Source organism: Notechis scutatus, chromosome 8 (genome assembly GCF_049901735.1).
Source record: "Notechis scutatus isolate UNSWTSFEM ecotype Mainland chromosome 8, rNotScu1.2, whole genome shotgun sequence".
NCBI lineage: Eukaryota > Metazoa > Chordata > Lepidosauria > Squamata > Elapidae > Notechis > Notechis scutatus.
The window spans coordinates 13,501,568-13,515,241 of record NC_142016.1 but is presented as its reverse complement, the minus strand read 5'-3'; the positions used below and the strand labels follow the sequence as shown (position 1 = coordinate 13,515,241).

The following is a 13,674-nucleotide window of genomic DNA, read 5'->3' as shown; positions in this document are numbered from 1 at the left end:
CTGTAATATTTTATAAACCTTATATGGGGGCTGCTTCTATCAGCTATCATTTTTTTTTATAAGGGCTCCTGTTTAAAAAAACGGTGAGAAGGCTAGACTCTTAGAATAGTCTTAGAATAACAGAGTTGGAAGGGATCTTGGAAGTCTTCTAGTCCAACCCCCTGCTTAGGCAGGAAACCTACATCACTTCAGACAAATGGTTACCCAACATCTTTTTTAAATCTTCCAGTGTTGGAGCATTCACAACTTCTGGTGGCAAGTTGTTCCACTGATTAATTGTTCTGTCAGGAAATTTCTCCTTAGTTCTAGGTTGTTTCTCTCCCTGATTATTTTTTTATTTTATTTATTTATTTTGTCAAGTGATTATAAGATTACAGGTATAAGTATAGACATAGTTATGAGTACATGATAAAAAAGAAACAATAAGACAGGGACAGTAGGCACATTGGTGCACTTATGCACGCTCCTTACAGACCTCTTAGGAAAGGGGTGAGGTCAATAGTAGACACTCTAAGGTTAAAGTTTTTGGGGTTTGGGGAAGAAACCACAGTGTCAGGTATAATACAGATTAGTTTCCATCCATTGCTTCTTGTCCTACCCTCAGGTACTTTGGAGAATAGCTTGACTCCCTCTTCTTTGTGGTAGCCCCTGAGATAGTGGAACACTGCTATCATGTCTCCCCTAGTCATTCTTTTCATTAAACTATAGACATACCCAGTTCCTGCAACCGTTCTTCATATGTTTTAGCCTCCAGTCCCCTAATCATCTTTGTTGCTCTTCCCTGCACTCTTTCTAGAGTCTCAACATCTTGTTTACATTGTGGTGACCAAAACTGAATGCAGTATTCCAAGTGTGGCCTTACCAAGGCATTATAATTGGCACATGTTTCAAAAATGAGAATCGTGTTTGCTTCACTGTCATTCTTATTCCCTTTGGTTTATCGTAATTATTCCAGAAACCTATTTAAGCGGAAAGATATATTTTGTCCTTTCATGCCAGCAGAAGCAATGCATCTGGTTAGAATCGGAGGCTTTAGCCTTTTAAATCCCCGAAATGTAAGCATGAAACACACTGAGCACTCTACAGCAAGATGATTACATCTTGAAGTTAATGTTTGACTTTCCTTGCAAACTTTGTTCTAGCCTGGGTGGACTACAAATAATTTCTTTAATCTTATTTTCCAGGTTCTCCCTTCAACTATAAAGGTGGACAGCTGGTAGTGTTCTTCCCACAGTGGAAACACTGTGCTGGAACATGATTAGAAATTCTGATTTGTGGGGAGGCCAGCCTGGGTGGACAGGCCACTAATTTTCTTTAGAATGAAGAAACAGTCAGTGGACCTTGAAAAGGGCTGCAGGGTTGCAGCGTTGAGCTTCAATATGTTTCTGGAATAACTAAGATAAGCCAAAGGGGATAAGGATGACAGTGAAGTAAACACGATTCTCATTTTTGAAACATGTCCCAATTGCAGTGTTGTCAATGTTTCTCATTCCATTTTGCTTTTTAATAATTTAGAAAAGTAAACTCTCGTCAAGTTAAGTTTGGCTCTTGATCATGTCATGAACACATGCATATTGTTTTGTTGGCAATAATATGCAAACAATGTGCCACTGCCTTCTTCCAGGCTATTTTTTTTGACTCCCCAAGCCAGTCTTCAGCCATGGAATTTCCTGGTGTCTAGCATTGACTGACTCTGCCACCAAGGAGATAACGTTAGCAAGCACACAATGTATTAAATATTTTGTTTCTTGATGTTTTAATAGTTTTATTGTGAGCTATCTAGAAATGTGGAGTAGGTGGCATACAGAGGTATGTAGGAGTAAATAATCTGGGCCTTTAGGTGAGGAAACTTTGCTTATCTCTAGAACTGACTAACGTGATCGAAATGGCTCAGTGCAATGTTCCTTCCGTTTCTGATATTCATACACCACAGCGTGAAGACAACAACAAAACGAAGCATAGGTTTTATTGCTCTTTCTCTTTTTCTCTCTCCTCCTCTACCGCCCATCTTTCTGCTCTTCCCTAGCTTTCAAAACGAGTAGAAGATTGGCAATTGCAGGGAACTGAATCTATGCAAGAGACAGATGGCAAAGTTATATATTGGATTTATCTTTGGCCTTCAAAGGTATTCAGGTGGGGGATGATATTGCTGAAACAGGTTATTAGCAGGCTCGGAAAAGATATCAGGATATATATGCAGTGCTTTATGGAAGCTTTTAACCACCTCTTTTACTTACGGTGTTTTGATATAGGATGAAGTACCAATAAAGGAGATTATTTATGGCCTGCGGTTAAAATGAGGGGGCTTTGGTGCTCTCTGTGCTTGGTTGTTTTCTTGCAGACTTTTCATTATCTAAACTAGGTAACATCATCAATGCACCAGTTTGGGTAATGAAACTTCTGCAAGAAAATTCCCTTCCAGATTGTCTTGTTTCATTTTTCTCTACCATGGCAGCTGGAAGATGTACAGACTTAAACTTTCAGAAAGCTAGCTGGGGAACGCTGGGAGTTGAAGGCCACATATCTTTAAGCTGCCAAAGTTGAGAAACACTGATCTATTTCATGGATATGTTCTTATTAATGTCAGAAATTAGAGAAAGAATTTTTTTTTTTATTCCCCGTGTCTGTAACTAACAAATCCAGTTGGGAATATCTATTGCCCGAAGATCACCCGATCAATGTCTTCAGACATCTCGTTTGCAATTTATCTTGGCTAATGCCCCAAATAGCGATAGTGATTATGATTGAAAAACTGGCATGTTCCAATTTAATTTCCAAGCCTCCTGCCTCATATTTTATTTATAGCAAGGTCTTAGAGAAGCCAAACAGAAACTCTTAGGAAATACTTTAAAAAAATGAAAGACTTGTGAAGGAGGTAAGGGGCTAAAAGATCAAAATACAGGAGATTGTGAGTTCTAGTTCCATTTTAGGGATGGAAGTAGGCTGGGTGACTTTGGGCCAATCATCAGGTGACGGTGAGTTCTAGTCCCTCCTTAGGAATGAAAGCCAGCTGGATGAATTTGGGCCAATCGCTCTCTCTCAGCCTAACCCACGTCACAGGGTTGTTTTGGGGGAAAATAGGAAGAGGAAGGAGTATTATGCCTGTGGACCACTTTGAGTTACTTATAAAGTAATAAAGGTGGGCTGAAAATGAAATAAATAAAAGTGAATGTTTTGGGACCAGCTGCATTCAAGATGGGAGGCGTTTTTACGAGAGCGTTTGCAACCTCTGTGTGCTTTAGAAGAGGCACTTTTTGCTCTCTTGGAACATTTAAAGGATGAAAAGGAAAGAAAAACAGAAACTGAAGTATAAATGATGCCTTCTGGGCTCTTTCTCCCCCTCTTAGGAAGGAGCTATGGACCTCTTGAAGAAACTGAATAGCTGTACCATGAGTGTTGAGCTGCTGCAGGTAAGGCTGCGTTGCTTGGTTCTCTTGAGAAATGTAGATTTGAACCCATTTAACAGGCCTTTTAACTCCAGGCATTCCTGTGTTTCAGCTATGAAACAGGCAGTCTTCATCTAACGATGGTTATGGGGAACAGCATCTCCGTTGCTAAGTAATACAGTTTTAAAACAAGATGCAGTGGTGGGATTCAAATAATTTAACAACCGGTTCACCCAGGGTCAGGTTGGCTGTCACGGGAGGCGTGGCCTATCACCATCCTCCAGCTCCGCCCCATATGTGGAACGAGCCTCCCACGATGGCCAACCTGACCCTGGGCAAACTGGTTGTTAAATTACCCCTCTCCCCGCTATCAAAGCGGGTCCTGGGCGCTGTGCTCCAATGGAGAAATGGGCCACGGAGTGGTCAGCATGAGGGAAGGAGAAGGAGCAGGGTGAAGAAAGAGGGAAAGCGGCCTTCTCCTTCCCTTGCACCAACCACTCCGTTACTGGTTTTTCCATTGCAGTGCAGTGGCCAGGATCCACTTTGATAGCAGGGTGGGTGGGTAATTTAACAACCCCTTCGCTTGAACCGGTATGAGCCGGCTAAATCCCACCACTGGCAAGATGTCATGTTATTGTGATGGTTATCAACAGCAGTTCTGGCACTTCCGGTTGCCATCATTGTGATCATTAAGCACAATGACACATGCTTAATATGGTCATGGTAAGGATAGTGAAAATTACTGATAGCAGAACCAGCATGGAAAACAGACATCTCTTGCAAAGAACTGTCATCAGCCTGTATTAGGTTAATTTCAGTTTTCCTCCAGGAATTGCAGATGAATTTCTTTATTCCTGGTATCCACTTTGTCTTCTCAACAGCCCTGAGAAGGGAGGCTGAGAGAGAAGAAGAGAATCAAAGCCATCCAGTAAGCCAGCATTTGAGGACACTTAGATATCTTTCACTTCTAGTCTGATGCATGGTTGGGAAAGCTGAAGATAATTTTAATACATTTTAAGTCTATTTTACCCTTGAAGATCGTATCTCCCAAGTGTGACACCAAATTGCTCCTGAAGTTTTAAGAATTTGTCTGATCACCTTTGTATTTATGGTGTCCTCCCTTATTACCCAATGTGGTTTAATGCTGATTTTGTTAAATGGTTTATCATTTTCTTTTTGCTTGGTTTCAATCAGGACTACTTGCCAGGGAACACCAGAATCTGCAAGATATCAAAATGGAGGCCCATCTCTTTTCATTATAGTTGCACCCAATTGTGTAGATTTTCACAAGCCGCTAACCCCCAACACATGTGGATCTTTTTAATGCACTGCCACTTACTGTTTGGCAATTGAGGGGTGCTGTAAATGGATCTAGTAAATAAATAAACTGGATACATGATTTCCGATTGTTTTCATTGGTGGTGAGGAAGAATTAAGGAAATGAAGCATCTTGAGGAAAGGAAGGTCTTCCCTATCTTGACATCCCTTGATGTCATGATGATGATTTGAAAATGGGGATACTGAGATTCTTCTCCCCACAAAGTATGGATTCCAGTAATGTAAATCCTTCTTTGCTTTGTTTCAGACCACCAAAATTGGTGTGGCTGTTAACACAGTGCGTAAGCATTGCTCAGACAAGGAAGTGGTGGCGCTGGCTAAACTCCTTATCAAAAACTGGAAGAGGCTATTAGGTAAGAATCCAGCGGTTCTTTATGATGGATGATCAGAAATGGCAATCATCAGATTTGGGGAATTCTTAGATGCGAAGAAAATGATGGGATGGAATCATCTTTTAACAATCCCGTAATCCCTTTTTGGGGTGGAATCTAGGCAACTGAATGGAGCTGAGTGTTTACTGGCCGGATGCCCTTCCTGTCCCCAGTGTGAAGTTTTGTTCGGTAGATATATTCTCATTGTGCCCAGAGACAGAAATACCTGCCTCCACCTAGGATCGAACTCAAAGCCTCCTGACTGTGAGGTGAGAGCTCCACCTCTAGGCCACCGCACCACTCAGAATGATGGACTGGCATCCTGGATACAAAATGGCTTTCCAGTTTAGTTGTCCTGAGTAGATGCTTTAATCTACCCCATTTTCTCTTGTTTGCCTCTGTGGTGCTGCATCATGGAACTTTTTAACTAGCTATCCCCTATTTTTAAAGATGATCTGTCTGCAGTACTTTTGAAAAAAAATAGTGTAACTTATTTTTAAAACTTAACCTTGTTTATTGCAACTAATTGCCCTGCTCTGGGGTTATTATTTTTAACTGTGAATGTGTAGGACAAAAATAGTACAAATTGGGAATAAATGTAATCTTTGTTATAAAAGAAGGGATTTAGATATAAGCGGCATTTGCCCTTAATTCCACTTTTTCCCCTTGACAAATAGAATGATTTGTAATGACACAACTTGGGAGAAAGGTTAGCATAAGGGATTCAGATGTTTTTCAATCCCCTTTTCTTGAGAAGAAATTTACTTTTAACGCCTTTGATCCTCATCAATCCAACCAAAGCGAGAATACCAAGGGCTGAGTGACAATGGCACTTTTCACGGTCACCGAGTGGTGTCCTTACATTGTTCAGTTGGCTACCTGAACTTTTTCTTCCAGAGTCATCTGGGACACAGAAAGGGAAGAAAGAGAAAGACATAGCTGTCTCTGGCTGGAAAGCTGAAGGGGCCCTTTCCAACTCTGTGGATGTCTGCAAAAATCCTGATAGAAAACAGAAAGACAGGTATTGGCATTTTCAAGCTGTTTGCACAAATCTGTCAGTAGTGCAACAAACAGCTAGGGTAACGGTGTTTTGCAAATACCATGCTGGGTAAACTTGAGCAGAATTGGCTGCAGATAGCCCTTGAGTACCTAACAAGGTTAAATCATGGCAACTGGACCAAAGTTTATTAAACTGAAAGATTTGGTTACACATCCAAGTAACTTCTTCGGTCAAAATAAAAATTTAGTTAGGCAGAGTTAGAGAGTCATTGGAATGTACTAACTCTGGCCCATACCAACTGCAGGGGTTTCTCCCCAAAATGTATTGCGATAGGTAAATGAAGACTCAGTCATTAAGGCCAGGGGTCTTCAAACTTGGCAGCTTGAAGACTAGTGGACTTCAACTCCCAGAATTCCTCCTCCAGTCATGTTAGTTCAGGAATTCTGGGAGTTGAAGTCCACAAGTCTTAAACTTGCCAAGTTTAAAGACTCTTGATCTCGGCCAAATTGTCATTTTGACTGAAGAATTTAAGTGGATGCGTAACGAAACGTCTCCGTGTAATAAACTTTGGTCCAGTTGCCTTGATTTAATCTTTTTAGATACTTTTGGCCTGGATGATTCAGTCTTCATTTACATAGGTAGTCCTCAACTTACAACCATCTGTTTTAGCGACTGTTCAGTTACAGTGCCACCGAGAAATGTGGCTTACCACTGGTCTTCACACTTAACTACCATCGCAGCATCCCCAAAGTCACATGATCAAAGTTCAGGCACTCGGCAATCAGTGTCTCTTTCCGGCGGTTGCAGTCACTCAAGGTCATGTGATTACTATTTGCAACCTTCCCAGGTGGTTTCCGATAAGCAGAATTAATGGGGTGAGCTGAATTCCCTCAAGGAACGCATAATTCACATAACTGCAGCGATTTGTTTGTGACAACGAGGCATAAAATCGGGCACCACTTTCTTAACACACCTATCTTGCTTAGCAGTAGAAATTCAATTTAACTGGATAAGAAAAGCTATTCTCAGACAGACAGACAGATAGATAATTGATGGATAGATAAGATAGTTTAGATAGATAGAGATTGATATGTATGTAGATAGATAGATACCGTGTTTCTCACATGCTTTTGGTCCTTGGGCTCGTGTTTGAGTTGGTTTGGGACTGCAGCATGCGCTCTAGGCTGCTTCTGAGCACACCTCTCCACTTCCTCTTCTGCAAATTACGCCTTGCAATTCTTCTCTCCCTTTCCTCTCGCTCCAAAAAGATCGCAATCGTATCCCGCCGATTCGGGTTCCAGCCACGTTGTGATCCACTAGTGAGGTTGCCATCTCGGATGGAGGCATCGCAGTCTCCCTCTCTTGCTCGCTCTGAACTTCGCGCGGACCAAAATAAAAGATCGCCCGCCGTCATGTTTGGAGCTGCCACTTCCGCGTTGGAGCTCCAAATGGCGACGGCACTCCAAACACGGAAGCGGCAGCTCAAACGTGGCGGCGGAATGGGCAGAAGGAAAGCAACAGCGGCGTGTGCCAAAGGTGTCTGCAGCAAGGTGTTTGGTGGGAGTAGGGAGTTCTCCGCGCTTCGCCATGATCGCCCGTTAGGAGCGGCTGGTGGTGAGGAATTCCTGTCCGCCGGGCTCTCCTAACGGCAAGTCTCCCTGCCCTTCCCCCTTATTTTGCATATTTTAAAATAGGCCTAAATTTGGGGGGAGGGGCTTAATTTGATTTTATGCCCAAAAAACATGCTGGGCCTTCCTATTGGTGGAGGCCGTATTGTTGGAGAAACATGGTAGATAGATAGATAGATAGATAGATAGATAGATAGATAGATGATAGATAGATAGATAGATATAAAGTATGATAAAATTTATTCCAGTTTCATTTTAAATTGTATTTATCCAATTCCATTTTAAATTATTTTTATCAGATTTTAGTAATGATTTGTGTCTGGAATTTTGCACTTTGATGTGGCCCAAGGACTAATCAATAAAGTAAACTAACTATTTTGATATAGAAACTACAGTTTCTATATCAGGAAAGTGCGTTTTACAGGATAAACAAGGAAGTGCGTTTTACAGGATATACATTCTAATGCAGTGTTTCTCAACCATTAGCAATGTTAAACTGTGGACATCAACTCCCAGAATTCCCCACCCAGCATGCTTTCTGAGAGTTTTAGTCCACATAGTTTAATGTTGTTCAGGATGAGAAAGACTTGCTATAGTGCAGGGGTGTCAAATTGGATTTCTTCGAGGGCTGGATCAGTACTGTAGTTCTTTGTGGGCTGGCTGGGGGGTGAGACGCGGGGAGACGCATGCAGCCCCCCCCGTAGCCCATTTTGGCTGGCAAAGTGCTGCAGGAGGCCGTCCAGGCTGAAAATGGGCCGCATGTGGGGTCCTCGTGTTCCCCCGTGCCCCATTTTGTCTGCCAGAGGCACTGCGGGCCAGTCCTCTGCTATTTCCAGAACAGTCCTGTGGGCCAGATTTAAGCACCCCCTGTGCGGCCCATTTAAGCAATCCCTGTGCGGCCTTGAGTTTGACACCCCTATAGTGTATAGTGTTGACACCCCTATAGTATACACCCGTGATGGCAAACCTATGGCACACGTGCCATAAGTCACATGCAGAGCCATTTGTGGTGGCACGCAAGCCTCAGGAAAACTTACTTCACTGCACATGTGTGCGCCTCACAGCTGATTTTTCGGCTGGTTTGAGGCCTTTTTTGTCCTCCCAGAGGCTTGGAAAAGGCCTCTGCAAGGCTTTTCAGGACAAATTATAGGCCCGTTTCGTCACTTACTGGAAGTGACAAAACAGGCCTATAATTCGGCCTGAAAAGCCTTGCAGAGGCTTTTTCCAAGCCTCTGGGAGGCCGAAAAAGGCCTCAAACCAGCTGCAAAATCAACTCTTGAGGTGCAGTGCAGGTAAGGGGGTGGTGGTGGGGGATTGCGTGCGCATGCACAGGGGTCGTGGGGAGGGAGATGCGCATTGCATTCTGGGTGCTGGCACATGAGTGTGTGCACGATGGCGCGCACACAATTTTTGGCACAGGAGCCCAAAAAGGTTAGCCACTACTGGTATACATTATTGCTGTAGTATATCTGGACTGCACAGCCTGTAGAAAAAACATCTTTTGAATCACCGAATCAAGGCTTAGAGCAGAAAGGGGTGAAGAGAAGGCATTGAATGGGGGGAGCATTGCTTTGCATTTGATTCGGAGTGCGCGGGAGTACAAATGGGGCAGTCCACTCTTTTCCTGCGTTGCAATTGGGGAGGGGGCAGCCACCCCCTTCTGAGCAAAGACAGCCTTTTGAAATCAGAAGAGCTCTAGCGTTTACAAGTAGATTTCCAAGTAATTTGTAATGAATCATAAATCTCTAATTGTTTGATTGTTCTGACCACAACATATTTTTCCACCTACGTCAGACTGTTGAAACCAATAAAAGAAAGAAAAAACATGAGAAATCGAGTGTTTTGAGAAACACTTAAATTGTACAGCTCAGTTCTGGTGCAGAAATCAAATTTCTAGGTTTGGAGTGTGGCTGAAATGGACCCTAAAACAGGGGGAATTGAACAAGGGGACTGTAGGGTTTGCTAAATGTGATTTATCCCTTGGATCTGATTGCTCGATCTTACAGTTTTAGTAAAAAGAATTAGCTCAATATTTGTCTTTGTCTTGCTTCAAAGCAGAAATGGATAATTTTTTGTTGGTAAGTGGTGACATTATTATTAAATGAAAATTATGGTTTATTAGAGTAGAGTAGAGTAGAGTAGAGTAGAGTAGAATAGAATAGAATAGAATAGAATAGAATAGAATAGAATAGAATAGAATAGAATAGAATAGAATAGAATAGAATAGAATAGAATAGAATAATTCTTTATTGGCCAAGTGTGATTGGACACACAAGGAATTTGTCTTTAATGCAAATACTCTCAGTGTACATAAAAGAAAACATACATACATTCGTCAAGAGTCAAGAATCATAAGATACAACACTTAATAATAGTCATAGGGCACAATAAGTAATCAAATCATACTAGGAAACAGTCAATATAAATCGTAAGGATACGACCAACAAAGTTACAGTCATGCGGTCACAAGTGGGAGGGAATGGGTGATAAGGAGTGATGGGTGATAAGGAGTTGATTAAGGATTGCAGAAAGCAGAGCATTGCATAATCAAAATTAAAAAATAAATAAATTGGAAAAATGGAAGAAGGTCATTTTTCCAGGGTTGGTGGTGGAGCAGATGGGTGATTCTTTTTTTGCTTGTTGATTTATAGTTTCAAGTGTACAAAATTACATAGCACCTTCTCAAATCTTGATTTATCTGAATTCAGTTGGAAAGCGAGCTTCTGGTTTTGATCAATAAGTCATTGTTATAACCTTGGGAGAAAAACTTGAAAGTCTGTGGCTTCACAGAGGTACCAAGAAGAGAAGTGTGAATTTTTCAAGTTCAAGAGCAAAATGGTTCGATCCCCAAACTCCGACCTCCTCCACAAGTTCGCAGTTGTTCCTCGATCATGGTCTCTTGTTTCCTTTTCTAGGAAATTGAATCAATCCAGCTCACATGAAGTCATGCTGAAGAGTAGTTCTTCCTTGATCTCCAAATCAGACAGGTATCCTCTGTAATTGGAAATATAATTATTTTAAAAGATGTGAAAGGAATGAGGTATACCTGGTTTGGTGGGGGGGAAATCAAGCTTTCAGATGAATGGGACTGTTTAATAGACAAATGAAGACATGAGGAATGTGTCATTGCAACTCATAGTGACCTGTGTTGAATTTTATCAGAATATTCCCAAAGCAATCCCTGAAGCTCAAGATGCACATGTTTTTTTCTAACTAAGACCATTATTCTCTGCATATAACAGGAGGGCAGGAAGGAACCTGGGGTCTGTTACATTATTACTTACAAATATGTGTGCATGCATCATTTCCCTTTCTGAAATACATAAATATGAATGCCTCTCTTCGTTTGCAGGGGTATGTCTCCCACTGTTCTTTTGGTGCATACTCTATACAGATTATACAGATTAACAGAGTTGGAAGGGACCTTGTAGGTCATCTGAGCCATGGTGGCACACTGGTTGGAGAGCAGTACTGCAGGCTATTTCTGCTGATTGCTGGCTGCTTGCAATTTGGCAGTTCAAATCTCACCAGGCTCAAGGTTGACTCAGCCTTCCATCCTTCCGAGGTGGGTAAAATGAGGACCCAGATTGTTGGCAATAGGCTGACTATGTAAACCACTTAGAGGGGGCTGTAAAGCACTGTGAAGTGGTATATAAGTCTAAGTGCTATTGCTATCTAGTCTAACCCCCTGCCTAAGCAGGAGACCCTACACCGTTTCTGACAAATGGCAGTCCAATCTTTTCTTGAAAGCTTCCAGTAATGAAGCTCCCACAACTTCCGAAGGCAAGCTGTTCCATAGGTGGATTGTTCTCACTGTCTGAAAATTTCTCCTTATTTCCAAGTTCTCTCCTTGATCAGCTTCAGTCTAGCCTTCAGGTGCTTTAGAACAGGGGTCCCCAACCACCAGTCCGCGGACCGGTACCGGTCCGTGGAACAAGTCCTACCGGGCCGCTGGTTTGCTGGGCGCCGCCATCTTGTTTTGATGAAAAAGTGCTTCCGGTGAGCTTTTCCGGGTAGAAAGCCATTTCTACCCGGAAAAGCTCACCGGAAGCGCTGGGCGCCGCCATCTTGTTTTGATGAAAAAGTGCTTCCGGTGAGCTCACCGGAAGCACTTTTTCATCAAAACAAGATGGCGGCGCCCAGCTGATGCCGGTACCGGGCCGCGCCATGAAAAAGGTTGGGGATACCGGGCCGCGGCATAAAAAAGGTTGGGGATCACTGCTTTAGAAAATAGCTTGACCCCTTCCTCTCTGTGGCAGCCCCTCAAATATTGGAAAACTGCTATCATGTCTCCCCTGATCCTTTTCCTCACTAGACTAGCCATGCCCAGTTCCTGTAACCATTCCTCCTGTAACTGTTCTATGTCTTAGTCTCCAGTCCCCTAATCATCTTGGTTGCTCTTCTCTTCACTCTTTCTAGAGCCTCAACATCTTTTTTATAGTGTGGTGACCAAAACTGGATGCAGTAACAATGAATAGTATAGGTAGCCTTGATCATTTATTTTGGAACCTGTATTTTGATTCGTCACTGGACGTTCAAAGACCTTTTCTTCCTTACTTGCAAGCTTCTGTGGGGGAGAAAGTAAGAATTTCCCTTTCTACCAACTTTCCTTACATTTGGTAGAAGTGGCAAGATTTGCAGGCCAAAGACTGTTTTCCTTAATACCACCATTCCCCTAATTGATTTGAGATTACTAACATTTATCAGCACAATGGACATAGTTAACTTTCCTCAAATCTTCCCCCAAAGGCCAAAATATTTCTGTTCCTGTTAAAGATATGCATCTTTAGAGCTGCAAATAATATTCTTTATAAATGCAGCTTCCGTTCTGTAAAAGATTATCTCCTGGTTTACAGCTTAAAAAGTAATTACCAGCTTTTTGAATTAAAGAATATTATCAGGCCTTTAGCGTCATTCTTATCTCGGGAAAGAAGCCCGTTTCTAGGGTTTTTAAAGATGAAATATGTCTCTCCCTTGATCTTGTTTGTCCTTGGTGAAATGCCAGTTTTATTTTGCCAGAGAGCCTCTTTAATTTCACTTTCCACTTCAATGCTGGTGAGTCAGATTTTGTCCCTGGACTAAGCTAACTCGCTGTTTGAAAGATGACAGAGGTGCACTGAACTGATGGCTTTGGGAAGTTCCTCCAAAGTTTATTAAAGTCTGCAGCACATCTGCTACTTAGATGGATATATAGTTGAGCAAAAAGAGGCCAATTTACTGAATATTCCTCAATTCTGTAATAGATCTGTGGTACTACAAGATGCTCTTCTCTTGTTCTTTCTCCCTCAATATTTCATTTTTCTCCTCCAGATTTGTGCCTTTTTAATTCATTGATGGCTGTTTACATAAATCAGTAAATTTATCATTTAATTAAGAAGCATATTAAGCTATATGTAGCAACTGTTAGATAAAGAATTCCCAGGGCCCATGATCATTAGGCAGAGCTTTAATAATAGAATATTGACAGTGTTCAACTGATTTCCTCCCTCCCTCCTTCCCCTCCCCTCCCCTTCTTTCCTTTCATCCATCTATCCATCCATCCTTCTTCCCTCCCTCTTTCCCCTCCCCTCCCCTTCCTTCCTTCCATCCATCCATCCTTCTTCCCTCCCTCCCTTCCTCGGAATGCCATCAAGAATATAGTTTGAAAATTGCTGGTCTATCTTTTAGCCCTAGGGTAGGTAACTCATCCAATCCTAGCCACATTTGTCCCTGCTTAGCTTTTTTCGTACCAGGCAGGGTTGAGAGCTGCTGCCATCTGTTGGCCATGCATGTAGCTACCTGTCTTTAACAAAAGCAGCATACTCCATCTTTTTGTGCCTACATTGTGCTAGGACTAGATAACTTTTTGATCTCCTCTTTCTTTTAGTGGAAACAGTTTACTGAAGTGTGGCACTTTATTGACGCAGAGGGACAAGGCATACATAGGTCTTCAATGAATATAGCAGTTGTAT

At 42.1% G+C, this 13,674-nt stretch overlaps 1 protein-coding gene across 1 annotated transcript in view; it reads left to right on the top strand.

Moving 5' to 3' along the window:
- The window catches only part of TCEA3 (transcription elongation factor A3), a 38,626-nt gene that overhangs the window by 2,977 nt on the left and 21,975 nt on the right, over nt 1-13,674 (top strand). The window contains exons 2-5 of the mRNA XM_026676110.2: nt 3,348-3,410; nt 4,972-5,077; nt 5,993-6,116; nt 10,639-10,710. Of these exons, the coding sequence (XP_026531895.1) occupies nt 3,348-3,410; nt 4,972-5,077; nt 5,993-6,116; nt 10,639-10,710 (365 nt within the window). The remainder of the gene's footprint in view (nt 1-3,347; nt 3,411-4,971; nt 5,078-5,992; nt 6,117-10,638; nt 10,711-13,674) is intronic.